Source organism: Aedes albopictus, chromosome 2 (genome assembly GCF_035046485.1).
Source record: "Aedes albopictus strain Foshan chromosome 2, AalbF5, whole genome shotgun sequence".
NCBI lineage: Eukaryota > Metazoa > Arthropoda > Insecta > Diptera > Culicidae > Aedes > Aedes albopictus.
In genome coordinates, this window is record NC_085137.1 from 335,059,422 (window position 1) to 335,079,888 (window position 20,467).

The 20,467-nt window shown below is 40.2% G+C and overlaps 1 protein-coding gene across 14 annotated transcripts in view; it reads right to left on the reverse strand.

Moving 5' to 3' along the window:
• LOC109398038 (potassium voltage-gated channel protein Shab) overlaps positions 1 to 20,467 on the reverse strand; it is a 382,157-nt gene that overhangs the window by 83,155 nt on the left and 278,535 nt on the right. For all 14 annotated transcript variants that reach the window (XM_029874584.2, XM_062852564.1, XM_062852565.1 and 11 more), the window contains one exon: positions 4,124 to 4,967. In XM_029874584.2, the coding sequence (XP_029730444.2) occupies positions 4,124 to 4,967 (844 nt within the window). The remainder of the gene's footprint in view (positions 1 to 4,123; positions 4,968 to 20,467) is intronic.

Sequence of the window (20,467 nt, forward strand, 5' to 3'; positions counted from 1 at the left end):
GTTGTTTATTTTGTTAAAATGAACAACTTTGCCGAAGACGCGAAGTCTCTAGGACGTAAAACCAAAAAGTTAAATGGTGGCACCATCTATGCGGATAAGTTTTTTTTTTCCAAATTGTTTATTTTAAAGGCTCATCTGCTTATCTAAAAACTTTACCGAGCCGATAATCCTGTTGAAAATTTGTAATTCTAGTTACAATTCAAAAGAAAATCAATAAAAAGTTCTTCGCGCAACCTTCTTCTTGGGGCGTGATCCTGATCCAGAGCTTGATGTGGCGAATTCGGCTCGCCGTTGGTTTGCCTGTGGGTTCCTCATCGCTTCCTGTATCGCTTTGGCTACCTCTTCTAGCGTCTCCATACCTTGTTTCCGAAGCCTCTCCTTTTCGGATTCCGCTTCAGACTTACGTTTCTCCGCTTCTGTTAATTCCGTATGTTCTTCATGTAACTCTTCCTCCACTAGTTCGATGATATCGTCCTCGTCCAAGTCCTCTGATGACAGCTGCACTTCCGATACCGTTCCTTCCCCAGCCACGATCGCAGCATATGAACTTGACTTATTCTCCTTCTTCTTTCCTTTCTTGTTCCGGGGTTGTCGCTGAGGGCAAACGTCTTGTCGATGTCCAACTCCGTGACACAAAAAGCACGTGTCTTTTAAACCTTCGTAAAATATCCTTCCTTTGTAGTTGCCGACGTCAACCGATGGCGGAATGCCTTTTTTTACATCCATATATACTCCCCGTATTCCGTTGTATAGATGGTCGAGGCCCAAGTCCGCCGGAAATTTTTCTCGCACCACTCGTTCGACTTCTCCGTACTCCAAGAGGACCATCGACAAGCTATCGTCGCTCAATTCCGGCGGCAAATCAAATACTCGCACGTATTGTGAGTTGGTTCCCGCAACCGTCATACGCACCTCAACTTCCTTTCCACTAGCGTAAACAAACATTATGGGATTCAGGTTCTTCTCCAACGACTCCGTCATTGCCTCCAGGGACGAAAACTTGATAAACAGCGAACGATCTTTCGCTGTTTTATAAACCGTTTCCATCGCCATTACGTCCGTATCCAGCCGCTTCAGAAAGCTGGCGATTTCCTCCCATGTTGGACGTGGGCTACCCACCGGGAAACGGAACTGCACGGTGTTGAGAATCAACTCGGTCATAACGATAATTAAATGTTATTTCTACGCACCGAAAGCACTACCGAGCCAAGCGAACTGGTGTGAACGACCGACAACAAAACGGACTACCTAACAGCGATCGCACGCTGTAGGCATGCACAAAGCAATCCAAAGAGCACACTTGCCTCCGTCTGTACAGGACGGCAGCAGCGATAGAACTGAGATGCGGATAAGTTGCGAACTACTAAGTTATTGGAAATTGATGCTTACATGATCATTACAAAAAACTTTATCGAAGACACCTTGAGCCGGAAATGCTTCGTTTCGAGTAATTTCGTTTTCGAGTAATTATTTTGTCCCACTCTTAGTGTTTCCTTTCCACAGAAAAAACTTGCATTTTGTGAGTTTGTCGGAAGTGGGATTTGTTCCCAGGACCTCGGCGTGATATTCATGTGCTTCAAACATCACACCAGGTCCGCTCCACAAAAATCTGATAGTTTGCTATACTAGTTGGCATGAATTTACCTGAGTAGAAGAATTGCAAAACAATGGCAAGTTTTTCCATTGAATTATAATTACTAAATGACAAAACTTGTCATTGGTTTGTTTGAAATAAGTGTCAAAAGAACAAAAATAATAACTGACATTGTTCGATAAAATAACTAAAGAATGTCAAACTTTGTCATTATAATGACAAACCAAGAACAAAAAAATGTAGGTTGAGAATTGCAAAACATACCACTATTGAGTTATTGAGAATAAAATAATAACAAAATTAGTTCTTCTCTCTATATGCAAAAGCAGGGGAAATCTAGTAATTATTAAATACTTTCACAATATCAAAACTTACCATTAGTTTGTCATTTTCTTCTACCCACAAAAAGTCAATCATATCTTAGCAATAACAGAAGTAGTTAGTTAGTGTTATAATACTATTTTTGCCACTCATTTGTAATTTCCAGCAAATGATGAACAACTCTAGAACGTCAAAATCAGATATGATGATAAATTATGTTCTTTTAATGTTCTAGATTTGTCATTCACCTCTGCCGGGGTAACAATATAACCAAGCATAAGTTTGATTCTCGTGCAAAACAGTCCAGTCCACAAATAGATGGATACTCAACGTCCAGGGAAAATAGATAATAATTTGGTAAATTATATTGAAAATTCCCCCTAGAATTTTAATTTGACTAAACCAAATATTTTCCCAGAAGCTACAAGATTCTATGAGAATTTTGCATAAAAACAATCAATGACATTTTTTAATGACTTTGTACTGGAAACTTATTTAAATACCTAGAAGTTTCACTTAGGAATCTACTTGCCGAACTTCTCATATAATTATATTCTTATCAGATAGCTTTAGGTGTTTTTGTAGGTTTCCGTTAGGGAACGTCCATAAATTACGTCACGTTTTGAGGGGGGAGAGGGGGGGGGGGGTTCAGAAAAGTGTGACAACCCATACAAAAATTTTAGAGGTCCCATACAAAAAGTGTGACATAGAGGGGAGGGGGGTTGAAAATGGTTGATTTTTGCGTGACGTAATTTATGGACGTTCCCTTATGGGAATTATTTCTGTAATTTCGGGAAAAGCATCATTCTTTCCATCAAATGTTTCTTTTTGAAAAAAAAAACGTTGTTTTTTCCCGAGATTTTAAGATTTTAGGTTTCAGTGATCCGTCTACAATTATCATTAAAACTAAATAGATCAAGGCTGTCTTGGAAATTATTTTTATACAATTGAATATTTGAATATCACGTGTTTCAATGCTTTTTTTAATTGTAATTTTTACAAGTGCACTTTTTATCGTTTATCTGGTTTACTGATATTTTGAATATTTTATAAATATTTTGTGTTCTATGGTCATCTCCCTGCCTATCAAAATTTACTGGAATTTACATTTTCGTCATTATTGTGACAATTTTATTGATTTCAAATAGTTGAAAGGAATTCTTCCAATAATTTAGTCAAAGCAACGCCATATATGAGGTTAAGTGGAGGCCATATACGAAAATGCATCGATTTATGTGAGTGTCAATTCGACTGAAATTGCTTCCACTTTGTCATCCTATTTAACATCATTTACGATTATTTGTTAGCCATTCAAATTTTGAAGTGAAGAAGTAATATTTTCCTCCTTTTGTCGATCTTTTTTTTGAATATGGGTAGGTACATTTCATCATTTGTTTTCGCCGTTGTTGTCCTATTTTTAATTTGAAAGAGTTTAATTACTATTTCTAATTTTTTAATTTGTAAACTTAACAAATTGAAAAAAAAATATATATTGTGAAGAACATACCACATGATAGTTCATTTTTTTCCTAACACTTGGACGCTGACCATGTATATTTTCTTTTCCCGCATACATTGATCTTCACCTGATTTTATACACACAACACATTTAAAATAAATGCTAATTGGAAATCATACGAAGGAAAAAGATTTCAGAAGAAAAATACACCAGCAAAAGAACACAAACATTAACTTTTTTTGGAACATACCAACATAAGCGCAAGAATGATTTACGTGGACTTTCCTAGAATATTTTGTGGCTAATGATTGCGTGCGATTCGGACAAATTTTGAGAAGCGATCTATCTGTCTACGGAAAATGAGTTTTTTTTTTCGTTGAAGCTTTCTAAGTTCTCTTACAGTGATATGTGATCTATTCTGCATAGCTAGTGCTTCACTACTTCTACTAAACCACTTGGGTAGGCATGTAAAAAGTGTTACAATAGAATGATAACAAAAATGATTCGTGAAGTACGACCTTATTTTAACCTATGGGAATCCTATGTTGAATTATTAGCAGAGATTTTATAATTGAAACGATATCAGCTAATCATGCAATCTAAAGGAATCCACAAAACAATGGGAAAAGTCCTTTTCCTATAATGATCTCTTTACTATCGTACAAGATTATGGACAAATTAGTGCTTTTAGATTAAACATGAAAACAGTTTTACTAATATTTTATGTAGAAATGCAAAACGCTACTCACCAGTATCAACGATGACATCGATCAGGTCCATACTCTTGGCGAAGGCATCCCGCAGATTGATATGGTGGAAGCTGACGATGCTTCCCTCGCGCTTGGCCCGATCGAGGGCCTCGCGCCGCTTCAGGGCCTTCTCCCGCCGCATCTGATTCTTGTAAAACTCAGCAAAATTGTTAACGATGATAGGAATGGGCAATGCGATTACCAGTACGCCGCATATGCAACAAACGGTACCAATCACTTTTCCAAGCGGAGTAGTGGGGTAGATGTCCCCGTAGCCAACCGTAGTCATCGTGATTCCCGCCCACCAAAATGTTTCGGGTATAGATACAAACTTGGTCTGAGGCTCGTCTTTTTCAGCAAAATATGCCAGGGACGAAAAGATGAGTACGCCCATTGCCAGGAACAACATTAGCAGACCCAGTTCCTTGTAGGAATTTCTCAGCGTGAAGCCAAGCGACTGCAGGCCCGTTGAATGTCGGGCCAGCTTGAGGATTCGCAGGATGCGCATGATGCGAAAGACTTGCACCACCCGGCGCACATCCTGGAACTGGTCCGTGGCGTTCTTGTTGGTCTCCAACAGGAACAAGGACACAAAGTAGGGCAGAATGGCAAACAGATCGATTATATTGAGGCCACCTTTGAAAAATTTCCACTTGTCCGGCGAGGCGCTAAACCGCAGGACGTATTCGAGCGTGAACCAGGTGATGCACACCGCCTCAACCATCGCTAGTTCAGGATTGTCCTGGGAGGTGCCGTTATGTTCGGATTGCAGGGACGGTAATGTATTGAGTGTCAAAGCTATCGTAGATAATACTATGAAGAGAATAGATATCACGGCAATTACCTGCAATTAGAGAGATAGGCAACAGAAACGGAAAAACTAGAGAGAGCAGTTCCTTCGCGGTATTTTTTTGAGTACATTTACTGAAAAATCAATCATATGATCGCATTGGTAGATTTGTTTTCTTCTTTTGTATGGGATTTAATTTCACAGAGTTGCTTCGTAGACTTTAATAGGTTCGAGTATGCTGATACAGAAATTTGTAATTGACGTAGTAATTTATGTATCACTTAAGGTCAGGGTAGATATTGGTCAGGGCAGATAAGATTGTTCATCGATGAATGCTTCGTGATAATTTTCTTGATCTAGATTCCTAATAAATTTAATTTATAAGAAACATATTTTACAAATCAAGGTTATGTGGGCATTTGGGCAGTTTCCCATCTTGTGATCACTTTTCCACAAAAACTTGGGTGTGGCTTCGTGGCCGTGCGGCTAGTGTCACCAAGCACTTAGTCGCATCATGCTGGGGAGCGTGGGTTCGATTCCCACCGCAGCTGTCTGGAAAAGTTTTCGGCTGTGCCACTGGGCATTGCATGCTAGTCCGTTGCCTAGTGTCGTGCTTCCTTCAAAGAGTGTATAGCTCACTGGAAGCATTCAACGTGTCCGTTTTTTTAAACTTACCGTCAAACGGGGTTACTTGCAACAGCGGTGTAACTTGCAACACGATGGCATACACTAAATGTGAAGTATTTTCTAATAATAATGAAAACTAGTATGCCCTTCTATTTCGGTTATAGAGATGATGTATACCAAGGATCGATTTAGTGGAAAAAATATTTTTGTTTCTTTGTTTATTGTTTAGCTACACTGTTAAAACGGTTTGCTCATTTTATGCCATAAAAACAAGTATGAAAATCGTGTTTCATCTCTCCCCTATGGTAAGTGCGATAAGTCTGATGACCTTGGTTGCAGTTAGGGTACCTAATAGTAAGCTTAGCTAAACGATAAAAGTTTAATAAACTTATCGACTAAGTAATGTAAAAAATCATTATTATATTCGTCAACCACTATGGGGTAACTTGCAACAGTTAAATTTGACAAAATCTTCTATTATTTATCTTCATTTCACGACATTTTTGACAGAAATAACCGAAACGGATCATTTCTTGATTATATAACGAGTTCATTTTCAAATGACAACTCATTTTTTACATTTTTTGAACGTGATTTTCAAACATTGTTAGGAAATCCCATATTATGGTGTTTTATTCATGTTGCATCTTGTTAAAAGTTTAATTTATTTTATGGGCGCTTCAAAACAATCACCAACATCAATTCTGAACCTAGATGGACTAAATTATTTCAGCTGAGCATCAAATTACCGATTCCGATATTTAAAAAGTTCAATAGATGTGTTTCAATCAAGGTTACTTTAGCTGAAATTGTCAAACACCACTTCAACTAAAAACTACTTAAAGATGACTCACTCTACCTTTTCAAGAAATGACAATTATCATTGTTGACATTTTGTTACTATAGTACTAGTATCATGAAATCCATATATATTTTATATTTGAGGGACGTGAGACCTGTTGTTAAACGATATACTCTCACTTGCAATAACTATCAACCCTTTCATGAAAAATGATATGTCAATTGGTTAGTGTACATCTTAACAATGCATTTTTCATGCATTTCATCAAAAATCTACAATACGACTAAGCACTAGAATGTTCGTGCTGTTTAATGATAGCTAACTTAACTTCATGTCCTGTGTTGCAAGTTACCCCACGGATGGGGAAACTTGCAACAAGCATGTATTTCGCACCTCCTGATTAGGTGACAACATATTTTGATAAATCAATTGCAGCATAGTATTCTACTCTGGGTAATTAGCGTACACGATGCTTTACAGGATGGTTCAAATGTTTAGATTTTCAATGATATTGCTTCAAAGTCGGAAAGTGTTGCAAGTTACCCCATTTGACGGTAGTCAATTTTGATCCAATCGGTTTGATATTTTTTCTACATGGGAAAATGCGTAAATACTTTAGCCGTGGTCAAAAATTTATTCCACGATCTGAAAATTGTTGATTCATAGTAAAAAAGTGCCCAAAATCGAATTACCATGAACTTAAGCTATCTTCGAGACTAGATAACAAGTATCAAAGCTAAAATAAGAGTACATATATCTTGAGGAAACTGTAGTAAGTTTAAAGTAAATCATAAAAGTGTACAAGGTTTAAGCGCTGAATTCATAATATTCAAACAGTTTTTAAAGAAATCCAGACTGCAGCCGTAACTCCTCTGAAAATCCAGAGATTTTTTATTTATGTTTTGGTTCATGTTCATAGCTTATTTGAATTCAAAGAAGCCTTTTTCAAGAGTTTTAAAAATTTCAGCAATCATAATCAATAAATATATGCTTCTTAAGCTATTTAGCAATTCTGAAAAATGTACACGGTTTACATAAACTTCTAAAACAACTTTAGTTTTAGAAGTTTTGAAAAATTCCCATAGGACATTCACGGTTCATCAATTTTTAACACTTTACGACAAATCCTAGGGTACAGATAGTGACTCTTACACATCATCCGTACATCTCATCAAATAAAAATTGAAATGTTTTGCAGTGTTTTTTTTTCAGTTTTAGGTTGGGTTTATAAAAACTGAATAGAATAAAATTAAGATTTCTATAAAAAATCCCAAATTTTCTAGACTGCTCGCCTAATGACAACGAGGGAAGTTTTCTGAAAATCTACGCAGAGCCAACATTTTTGATCAACTCCAAAATACCAATAGATAATCTTTACACGGTATTCCAAAAAATAAGCAAATATTTATACATGATTGTTAAAATACCTTGTCCTCTTTTTACGTCCATCATTGGCCATAAAAAATCCGGAAAAAACAATGAGAAAACTAAATATTTTTCTATTTTTTACCACATCTTTTTTTGTCAAAAGAAGTGTCAAAGCCATATTTTTCTCACTGTTTTAACAGTTGATTTTTTTTTCGATCTGATAAACGTAAAAGTGGTCTCAGGGTGTAGTACACCCTGAAAACATTTCCAAAACTTGATCATCCTTCAATTTTCCTTGAGCTTTTCAGTTTTTTTTAACTTTTTCACGTTCACCACTTACCTGCATGTCATCAATCAAGTTTTTGAATATTTTACTCATCGTAACGGACACATTATCTACTCTGACCCAACCTGAACCCTCGCAAAAGGACACTCGAAGTTGGTTATAATAACTCCTAGGAATCATCCGAAATCATTTCACCATCTCCGAAAGTGCCACTGCGGAAAACAACTGTATGAAATTAAAAGACGTGCACCCTCGGAGAGTGTCCGTCCAGGTCCAGATATAGGTATCGTTCAACACGACCAAAAGAAGAAATTAAACCCGCCAATTGCGATGGCTCGCGACACGAATGGTCTCTCTGTACGAGTTTGCCTGCCTGGCCGTCGACAGCCCGCGCGCGAACACGGGAGGAGGCCAGGAGCCAAGATCGTCGTTTTTCCTGTTTTGTTGTGCGCTTTCCAGAAGGCTTCCAGAGTCAGAAAGAGAGCGTGGGGATTGTTTTTATTTTTGTCGGGAAAAAGAAGTGTGTTTTTTTTCTCGGGAGTGATAGAAATTTATAGAGATTTTTCAAATCGAATTTTCCATGTTTGCAAGAGATTTTCTTTTGTTTTTTGTTTTACACGCACACACATCCACGGGTTGGATTGTGACGAGTTGGTTGGAAGGGAAGGGAAGGAGTACGAGAAGAGTGTGAGAATAAGAACGTGGTGAGTTAGTTTTAGTTTATTTTTTAGGGGATTTAGGGTGGAAAGATTGGTGTCTGTGGGTGGTAGATAGGAGAAGGCTGCACCCATTTGGAAGATAGCAGCTCTGAAGGAAAACGTTCGAAAAAGCGCGTGATAAAGCAGGCCGTTTCATGAAGCTCGAATGGCGCCACATCTGTTCTCTCTATCCATGATGGCTTTTGGTTACTTTGTTGTGGGTTGAAAAAGAGGGGACAAAAAGCGCACACTGGTTCTCTTTTTCTGGTTAGTACAGGGACACTTACATTATTTGTTCACACAGATTTATTACGTAGGATTATGTTTGTTATAGCAACGTTTGGTTTTTGATACAGACTAGAAAAAGAGGGACAATTCGTGGAAGTATACACATTGATCTGCCATGTTGGAGGGTTCCATTACATCTGAGAGGGATGATTACTGGGAAAGTTGTGGTCGGGAAACTAAACGTTAATATTATTTGTTCTTAGAATACAGGAGGCTGTCTAGTTGTTAACCGTCAAGAATTTTTTTCGCAAGGGTCTGCAGTCGTGCTTATCGAATTATTTACGGGTTAGAAAACCGAAAAGTTCATAACGTTCTAATTCATTGCGTTGATGTTATTATTTTTGTAGCAATTGTGTGCTGTTTGTTTGGTGCTAAGAGCTCAAATCGGAAACATTGGCAACTCTCCGGTATTGCTGGAAATGAATACGCAAATCTGTGACGAAAGTGAAGTTTCACTTAAGCCCAACAGAAACCGCCCATGTATTCATATCAAAAACAATTATCAATCAAACAGATTTGAGAGTTGCCAGTTCTCTCGATGTGCACTCGTTGCGTGTATCCTTGCAATTAGTTCCGAAGAGGCATCAGTTTTGGAGCGCGAAAAACAGTATTCTTTCGGTGATTATTTCAACAATCACGGTTACAAAAATAATACACACACATTACATTGAACAGACACGTACGACGATCACTTGGCAATTCAATAGTAGCATTTTGTTTTGCAATTAGGTTCTGCATTGTTGGTGTCAGCAGACAATGGACGTCACACGATAGAGACAAAAACGGGACAGGTCAGTTTGTTGGAAATTCAATATGTGCATAACATAAAATTTTCTTCGAAAGTATATTGAGAAATGAATGGGCACCAAAAAACGGAAACGAAACAACCAAACTTTGAACGAAAAGACATTAAGACTTTCTAGCCTTTGCTATGCATTTGAACTATTTTCATTAATCGATTGGTAATTATCTATAGATCTAAAACTAGTGAAATATTTTTTGTTTACTAGATTGTAACATGATTCAACCATACACCATATGAATACAACTAGGGCTGACTATAATAAACAGGCAAAGGAAGGAACTAAAACTGAAAAATCAGCAGAACGAGGTTTAACCTTAAATTTTACAAATTCTAGTTATTGATTGTTGGGGTTGTGATGGATTTTGATGAATTGAATGAAAACCCTTTTCTCTCTTTTCAATGACAGTTATGGGCGATTTGGAATGGAATTTATTGGTTTATAAAACACAGGCACTACGAGCTGATGTATATTTTTTTTTCTTAAGTGCTTATGAGAACGGTAGTAGATATTGTACTGTGAAGATTTTTGTAGTCTGCTTTCAACAGGGTTCAATATCCTTAAGATTAATATACCGTAATCTGAAGGGAAGTTGATCACTTTTCCTCTATTCTTTTCAATAAAATCAGGTACAATGCATAAACAAATATTTTTGAAACATATACTGAGTGTATCTGTATCATGTTCCATTGTTAAAATTATTACAAAAACTGTTCAAATGGCCAAATTTGAAAACTTTCAATACGGGGTGAAGATGATCAACCAATGACATTACATTACAAAATTAGAAAATGATTGACAAATTCGATGATACTGAATCTGAATAAGTTTTCAAATTTTTTACAACCAGTGTATTTTGTATGTTAAAAATAAAATAAAGTGTAGTAGGTTACAGGTTACAGGTGTGCACAGGACGAAAGACTTCCGGCCCCTGACCTTCAAGAGATTGAGGAGGAGGTTGGTCGGTTGAAAAACAACAAAGCCGCTGGAGCAGATCAACTACCAAGCGAGCTTCTAAAATACGGTGGAGAAGCACTGGTGAGAGCACTACACTGGGTCATTACCAAGATTTGGGAGGAGGAAGTATTACCGGAGGAATGGATGGAAGGTATCGTGTGTCCCATCTACAAAAAGGGCGACAAGTTGGATTGCGGAAACTACCGCGCGATCACACTACTGAGCGCTGCCTACAAGATACTCTCCCAAATTTTATGCCGCCGTCTATCACCGATTGCAAGAGAGTTCGTGGGGCAATATCAGGCTGGATTCATGGGTGAACGCGCTACAACGGACCATATGTTCGCCGGGTTACGGCAAGGTGATGGTCTTTCGTGCTTGCTGTTCAACATTGCTTTGGAGGGTGTAATAAGAAGAGCGGGGATAAACACGAGTGGGACGATTTTCACGAAGTCCGTTCAGCTGCTTGGTTTCGCCGATGATATTGATATTATTGCTCGTAAATTTGAGACGATGGCGGAAACGTACATCCGACTAAAGAGGGAAGCCAGGCGAATCGGATTAGTCATTAATGTGTCGAAGACAAAGTACATGATGGCAAAGGGCTCCAGGGAGGAATCACCGCGCCTGCCACCCCGAATTCATATCGACGGTGATGAAATCGAGGCGGTTGAAGAATTCGTGTACTTGGGCTCACTGGTGACCGACGACAACGACACCAGCAGAGAAATTCAGAGGCGCATTGTGGCAGGAAATCGTGCCTACTTTGGACTCCGCAGAACTCTGCGATCGAATAAAGTTCGCCGTAACACGAAGTTAACCATCTACAAAACGTTGATTAGACCGGTCGTCCTCTATGGGCACGAAACATGGACCCTACGTGCAGAGGACCAACGCGCCCTTGGAGTTTTCGAACGGAAGGTGTTGCGTACCATCTACGGCGGAGTGCAGATGGAAGACGGGACTTGGAGAAGGCGAATGAACCACGAGCTGCATCAGCTGCTGGGAGAACCAACCATCGTCCATACCGCAAAAATCGGGAGGCTACGGTGGGCGGGTCACGTCATCAGGATGTCGGATAGCAACCCGACTAAAATGGTTCTCGAGAGTCATCCGACCGGTACAAGAAGACGTGGAGCGCAGCGAGCTAGGTGGGTCGACCAAGTGGAGGACGATCTGCGGACACTACGCAGAGTGCGGAACTGGAGACAAACAGCCTTGGACCGAGTGGAATGGAGGCGGCTACTATGTACAGCAGAGGCCACCCCGGCCTTAGCCTGACCGGTAAGGTAAGTAGTAGGTTACAGAATGACCCTCATTAAACGCCTAAAAGTGGTACAATTCGTCTTACTTTCGCAAAAATATGCTATTTTCAAATAAAACTTATATGATAACTTCAATTTTAACTCAAAGCTATATTCAATAAATAAGCCTACCACGAACGAATAAAAGTGTTTCGTGAGTCATCTGATATACAAGGCGTTGATGGGAGGCGATTTTTTGAAAGACAGTCTTTTTACCGAGTTTTCATAGATTTTCATGTAAAATCTGACATAATTGCCATATAAACATTCAAAACTTCTTCAAAAATATTCACACAATTGATTTACGTCAATAGTTGTTCCATTGAAACAGAATTGTAGCGTTCTCAGCGGTTGAAGGACGTGGTTCTCATAGTGATCAACTTCACCCCGCTGATCAACTAACTGCCAGATTACGGTACTAATAAATATGCATGCAATGATAATGACACATATTTTAGAAAAGTTGAAATCGTAAAAACTTTATTTATCAACGCTAACGGATACACTTCCCTAGAAAAACATCCTAATTTGGCACGGTAAAGGCAGGCAATGCGATCCAGACCTTTTGTAAGTTCCTTCAGCCTGTTGCCATACAACTTAGTTCCATACCTTCACGTGGTACTGGCTGGGATACGAGCAACCTTAGGAAAGATCGGGTAACCAATCCCGGTGGGAACTTTGGTCGTATGCTGACATTAACGGGGGTTTGCTTCGGCAAACTTACTGGGACCCTCCGGACAGTAAACCGGAAGGTTGGCATTAAGCCCTGCGAGCCAGTCGTAAAAACACCAACACCGAATAATCAACAAGATAGATCGAACCGAGATCAACGACAATGACCCCAGTGTTCTATGCGCACTCCCACAGTTATTAACTGAGCGCTTCCTCTGCAAATCATCATTTTGCATGTGGAGATTGTGAGGCTGGCACGAAAATACTCTATGCCCAATGAAGTCGAGGACAATTCCATTACGAAAAGTTCCTGGGCCGACCGGGTATTGAACCCGTCGCCCTCAGCATAGTCATGCTGAATACCCACGCCTTTACAGCTGCGGCTGTAGGAGCACCCGCATACTTGCCGATATACTGAAGGACCGAGGGTTCGGTAGAACAGGATCAACGGTGCAAACGTTTAGAGGTTATCCTACTATCTATCAGAGCTGCGGCACGGCAATACACGCGAGCTGGGAACAGCTTTTACATAGTTTGATGGGTGAGATGCAGGAGCGCGTGATGGGTTGGTGTCCGATCACTTCAACTGTAGCAAAATAAACGTGCACAGCCAACAGTCTAGAAGCACTGACATTAACGGATTCTACGCACAGCTCGAAAGCGAGTACGACAGCTGCCCAGAATACGAAGCCAAGATCATCATAGGAGACTTTCCAAGTAACTACATGACACTATTATTCGCCTTCCGTGCTAATATAATGGCATTGTAGAACTGACATGATTGGTCGAGTAATAGCACCATAAGCCCAAAAAGGTGAAATTAGTGCCAGGGAAGGGCTCTAAGCTCAACTGTGCACTATGGTCCTCCGGTAAGTAGAGCCAATCCTACGAGCCAGCCGTAAAAAAACATTGTAGCGGAAAATCGGCAACAGAATAATACGAATCGAGATCAACGGCAACGACCCCAGCGAACAAAAAGGACTTGCGATTGGAAACTCGGTATGTGGAGCTGCCGATCTCTCAACTTCATTGGGAGCACCCGCATACTCGCCGATATACTGAAGGACCGCGGGTTCGGCATCGTAGCGCTGCAGGAGGTTTGTTGGACAGGATCCATGGTGCGAACGTTTAGATGTAATCATACCATCTATCAGAGCTGCGGCAACACACGCGAGCTGGGAACAGCTTTCATCGTGATGGGTGATATGCAGAGGCACGAGATCGGTTGGTGATCGATCGACGAAAGAATGTGCAGGTTGAGGATCAAGGGCCGATTCTTCAACTTCAGCATAATAAACGTGCACAGCCCACACTCCGGAAGCACTGATGATGATAAGAACGCATTTTACGCGCAGCTCAAACGCGAGTACGATCGCTGCCCAAGCCACAACATCAAGACCATCATAGGATATTTAAACGCTCAGATAGGCCAGGAGGAGGAATTCAGACCGACGATTGGTAAGTTCAGCGCCCACCAGCAGACGAACGAAAACGGCCCACGTCTCATTGATTTCGCCGCCTCCAAAAATATGGCCATTAGGCCTGTCCAGCTTTTCAAAAATGTTCTCTGATTCTCAAGTCCACCCCCATATTTTGATTGGTATCCTAAAAGAAGTAACTGGTCAAAATTTCAGCCAAATCCATTAAAATTAAGAGGTGCATCAAATCAATTTTGTGTTTTTCGACTATTTTTGAACTTCAAAAAATCATAAATACACAAAAACATGTCAAAACTTTATTCTTTCGGCAGAAATTGAAAGGTATACTTGTTTGCTACAACTTCTCCGAGCAACGTGTGCCAATAAAATTGAAGGAAACATGTGTAATTATCACATTTGTAATCAGAAAAACCTTAAAAAGTTGATTTTTTGATAGATTTTGTTCTGAAATACCCTAATATACGTAATAAGTTGGATTTTTCAAAACGGCATCATATTCTTCAATGTTTTTTGGTTATTTGCTTCTTTGGCACCAATGCTGTAGGAGTTGAGCAAAAATTACTAAAATTCGTGAAAGCCAAATGTGGCCTAAAAACTAGCTTTTCGGGTGCAATCACGCTTTGGCGCGCAAAAAGTGGCATCGCGTCAGCACTGATATGATAGCCAACACCTGTCATCGCACTTGTTTGTTATCACCCGTGGTAGGGGGTAGCCAAGGCAAACTACTAGGAAGCAAAGCTACTACGTTCAGTACAATTTCGCGCCACAACTTGATTGCCTCCAAAAAGCTAGTTTTTAGACCACATTTGACTTTCACGAATTTTAGTAATTTTTGCTCAACTCCTACAGCATTGGAGTCAAAGAAGCAAATAACCAAAAAACATTGAAGAATATGATGCCGTTTTGAAAAATCCAACTTATTAAGTATATTAGGGTGTTCCAGAACGAAATCTATCAAAAAATCAACTTTTTAAGGTTTTTCTGATTACAAATGTGATAATTACACATGTTTCCTTCAATTTTATTGGCACACGTTGTTCGGAGAAGTTGTAGCAGACAAGTACAGCTTTCAATTTCTGCCGAAAGAATTAAGTTTTGACATGTTTTAGAGTAGTTATGATTTTTTGAAGTACAAAAATAGTCGTAAAACACAAAATTGATTTGATGCACCTCTTAATTTCAATGGATTTGGCTGAAATTTTGACCAGCTACTTCTTTTAGGATGCCAATCAAAATATGGGGGTGGACTTGAGAATCAGAGAACATTTTTGAAAAGCTGGACAGGCCTAATGGCCATACGTAGACCATTTTCCAACACAGCCTCCCTTATCGTTACACCTGGATATCACCACAGCAGACGGAATCTCAAATCGACCACGTTCTGATTGACGGACAGCACTTCTCCGACATTATCGACGTCAGGACCTATCGTGGCGCCAACATCGACTCCGACCACTATCTGGTGATGGTCAAACCAGCGGCGTCATGGTCGCAATTTTTTCCGCAGTCAAGTTCGCAGATTATGAATAATCCTCGGTACTCACTTACGTAATTTATGTTTAGTCCCTTACTGTCAGAGCTGTCAGATCGGTGTAACACGCTAAATATAATTTACACAAAAGACTATTTACACGGAAAAAAATACACGGTAATGAATATATATTGGGTACCGGACTGGACACTGAAAATTTAATGGTTTTCTTTGGTACATCGAGGTATTGAAATTAGTCTATGGTCAAACTGCGCTCAAAATTCTCCGTCATCAACAATGTACGGTACCGGCGACCGCCATGCTACAACCTAGAGCGACTGAAACAACCGGATGTCGCCTCAGCATACGCGCAGAATCTCGAGGCCACGTTGACAAACGAGGGCGAGCTCGATGAGGCCCCTCTACAGGACTGTTCTAGTACAGTGAAAGCAGCATCAACGACGCAGCCGAAAGCACCATCGGGTACGTGGACGATGAAGAGTTCAGAGCGGTTTTGAAGGAGAAGAACGCAGCGAGGGTGGTAATGCTGCAGCAAGGGACCCGACAGAACGTGGAACGTTACAAACAGAAGCGGAAACAGCAGACCCGGAATGGAACTGCTGTGCCGTTCCCAAGAAACACGGAAGTTCTACTAGAAGCTCAACGCATCCCGCAACGGCTTCGTGCCGCGAGTCGAAATATGCAGGGATAAAGACGGAGGCCTCTTGACGGACGGACGTGAGTTGATTGGAGAGTGGAAGCAGCACTACGACGAACAACTGAATGGTACGGGGAGCGCAGACCTGGAGGACCAAGGCAGCGGGAGAAATGTCTGCGTCAGTACAGCAGGGACCAGCAATGAGGCAACTGTTACGTTGAGGGAAGTTTAGTAAGCTATCCAGCAGCTCAAGAGCAATAGGTCTGCTGGTAAGGATGGTATCGGAGCTGAACTCACCAAGAAGGGGTCCGAAAAAGTTGGCCACCTGCCTGAATCGGTTAATATTTCGAATTTGGGAGACTGAATAGCTGCCGAAGAAGTAGAAGGGGTCATTTGTCCCATTTATAAGAATGGTGACGAGTTGGAGTGTGAGGTCTTCCGATCATAATTCTGAATGCCGCCCACAAAGTGATCCCAGATCATCTTCCGTCGCCTTTCATATAAAGTAAATGATTTTTTGGGAAGTTATCAAACCGGCTTTGTCGACGGCCGGTCGACAAAGGACCAGACCTTTACCGTGCGGCAAATCTTCCGCCGTGCGGTTGAAAACGCCGCGAATACGGAATTATCAGCCGCTGAGAGCTATGGAAAATCATGGACGAAAACGGCTTCCCCGAGAGACTCACTTGACTGATTGAATCGACGATGGGCGGTGTAAAAACTGCGTAAAGGTTTCGAGCGATCTGTGTAGCTCGTTCGAAACTCGCCGGGGACTACGATAAGGTACTGAAATCTTATGCCTGCTGTTCAACAGCGCCCTGGAAGGTGTTGAGCGACAAGCCAGGCTCAACAGCCGAGACATGATTTTTGCAATTCATCTGTTTTGCGGATGACATGTCTTCCAAGAACATTTGGAACGGTGGCATAACTGCACAACCGCCTGAAATGTGAAGCAGTAAAGATCGGTTAATACTGGTTTATGCGTCGAAAACGAAGTACATGCTGGCAGGTGGAACCGCAAACGACAGGGTAAGCCTATGCAGCAGTGTTACAATACTCGGGAACTCTATCTAGGTGCTCGAGGACTTCAGCGGGTTCTTTTTAACGGTAGACAACAGCATTATCCGTGAAATACGGAGGCGCATCAGTGGAAGTAGGGCCTACCATGGGCTTCACAAGAATCTGCGGTTAAAAAAGATGTACAAAACGCAGATAAGACCGGTGGTTCTATAAAGGCACGAAACATGGACTATGCTGGAGGAGGCCATGCAAGCACTCGAAGTGTTCAAGCGTCAGGTTCTTAGGATTATCTTTGGCGGAATGCAGGAAAACTTTGTGTAGCAGTGAAGGATGAACAACGAGATCGCTGAACTCTATGGCGAACATGCGATGCGCATGTCATGTTATGGAACTGTCGTACAACAACCCTGAAAAGCTGGTGTTCGCAAGAGATCCAGATTGTATAAGTAGATCTAGAGGGCACCCATTTAACCAGTGATCGTATAAGATGTTAAAGTGGAGGCAGTGAGCAAGATGTGCGGATCAGATGGAAAGAGATCTGGCGAGCGTTGGGCGTGCCCGAGGTTGGCTATTGACAACCACTAACTATGTACTAAGAGATGTTTGTCAAAGACCGTCCCGAAGACATCGTGAATTTGCTGAACAACTTTGCGAAAGCTGGGAGCTATATCGATGACTTCCTGAAGTGTACCGAAAACCAGCACGATTCTACGAAAATGCCACTGACATTTTCTTTCCTGTTGCTATTTTGAATGCTATAACCTCGTGTATGAAATTCGATCTCCTAGAATATTATTTTCAAGGCAGAGTTGAATGAACCGTCTGAAAAATACTCGTAAATTAAATATTTGTACATTGCTTATTTGTATATTCTTGCTTGAAGACAGAAAAAAGAATACTATTGAAATGACAAAAAATTTGTCATCATCACAGGAAACTACCCTACTGGGAGGGTAGCATAATCGCTATAATACCTAAATTGGTTCTCCCAGCATGTAAAAAAGCGATACGAATGACGATGTGGAATCGCCTTTGAAAGGCCCTTAATTAGGTTTCCAGATGACTTGTTTAAACTAGCCTTGCTGATTCTATTTTCGGAAGTGATTTCACGTTACTCGGCTACCGATGTTCTAAGTGGTTAAAATGTCGGAAGTCCTATCGATCTATGTTGGATCAACATCACACGAAGGGGGATTGATTGAAACGAGCAAGAGCCCCGTAGTGCCTGTGGAAAGGATTGGTTCTAAAATTTCAATTAAACTTTGACCGTGTCGAAGTGATGTTTGGGGCAAAGTTTAAAACAATATATGTATCCGATACGAAGGGGGGAACGACACGGGAGGGTTTCGCACGGTTTCAGAAGAGGGAAGTGTGCAGAACCCGATGCGATGGTTTGAGTTATGCTACAAAGTTTCTCGGATGGTGTAATAGTTGAAGGAGTTGTTGGAGGTATGTACGTAAAAAGGCAATACTGTAGCATTCGTTTCGAACTAGAAGTGAGCAAACAAATAACAGAAACAAAAATGATTGAATATTTCTACGATCATGCAAGCGCACTACGAAACAAAAGTTTGTTGATATTTTCGTTCACTTGTTTCTTTGCTGTAGATGGTGTACTTTGTTTGGTGTATGGATGAGTTTACATAAATTGGAATGTATAGTCATATATGTATCATTTTTATTTAAATACAGTGCAATGGTTGGGAATGCTATCGTTTGTTACAGATACCTATTTTCTAATTTGTTTTTTAATTGTTATATAATTTCAATTGTGATCTCAAAGAGTTGTACAATCAATAAATTTGATTGTTCGAAAAGGGTAAATTTTGCTAATAGTGAAATTTTGTCACATAAAAAGCTGAACAATTGTTTATTCAAAATAATAGAATGCATCTACTAGACGTGACATTCTCAGCTTAGTATTTCATTGGCAGCTTCGAAACCCAAGCGAAACCAATAAACCCTTCAGACTTTTTACCTAACCATAAATTCCAGAATTATTTGCGTGCTTCTCGACTCCACTTTAAAGAAGGCGAAAATGATATAGTAAGAAACATTTTGAACAAATTGAATAATGTGCTACACCCGTGCGTCCGGAATGGACGACGGTTAAAACCTAGCCCCTATTTAAACTTGAAAGCAATTCAGCTCGCATGTCACTTTAATGCATAATGGATGGCATGTGGATAATTACACCTTCCAAACAGTAGCCACGCAAACTAATAATGCGCTGCTTCCGAGTAGAGAGCTTTCAAAAATTAGGCCAATATTTCAAAAGGGCGTAGCTAATTTTGCAACTAAACTGTTTTTTTCTTTCTCAGCTGAAGACCGTGTTTCAGTCATCTCGCTACCGAAATGAAGAGAAATTCATAAACAGGGGAAAGACAAAATGATCGTTACAGGCAAAATTTTCTTTTTTCAAAAAATGTTCAACTAGCTGTAACTTTTCGAAAAGTGCATCTAATATTCTCAATTTTTTACTGTAAGTTCATCTACTAGTTGTGTATCAGTGGTCAACATTTTTAAAAGATCGGGCCATTTTTCACGAAGTTATAAGAATTCTTGTAAAAGGTAAAATTATCCGTTAGCCAACTTTCAGCTGTTATAGATCGTGCCAAAACCTTGATGGAAATTGGGTTTCAAAATATGCAAAACTATTTTCTTAAAAAAGGAAACCTTATTGTATTATAACCGACTAATTCATACTACATGGCGACCATGTTAGAAGGATATGGCGACCAGTATTCATATAATAAACTAATGGACAACATTTTATGTATGTTAGTTTTCAAAATCTCGGGGTTACGTGTATTATAGAGATACAATATAGAGATTATATTTGACCCAGCTAACAATACTGGATGTAAATGAACTGTAATCTAGGCCCACTCCGCACTATCATCGCTGTCAAATAAGGGTATGTGAATTCCCAAGTTGAAGTTATGCGGAGACTCGTCACAACAACATTCCGGTCCGGGGACCTGAGTGTCACCATGCACAACAATGCAGTAATAATGGTTGGCTAGGATTTGGCTGTGGAAAGCCGTCCCAAACGAAACCAAGTTACAAAGTGAGTGCTCTAACTGTGATTTATGAAACAACATGAAACAGACGTTGTTGTTTGCACAAGCATGCATGCGCCAGTGCCCTTTTCCCATCCG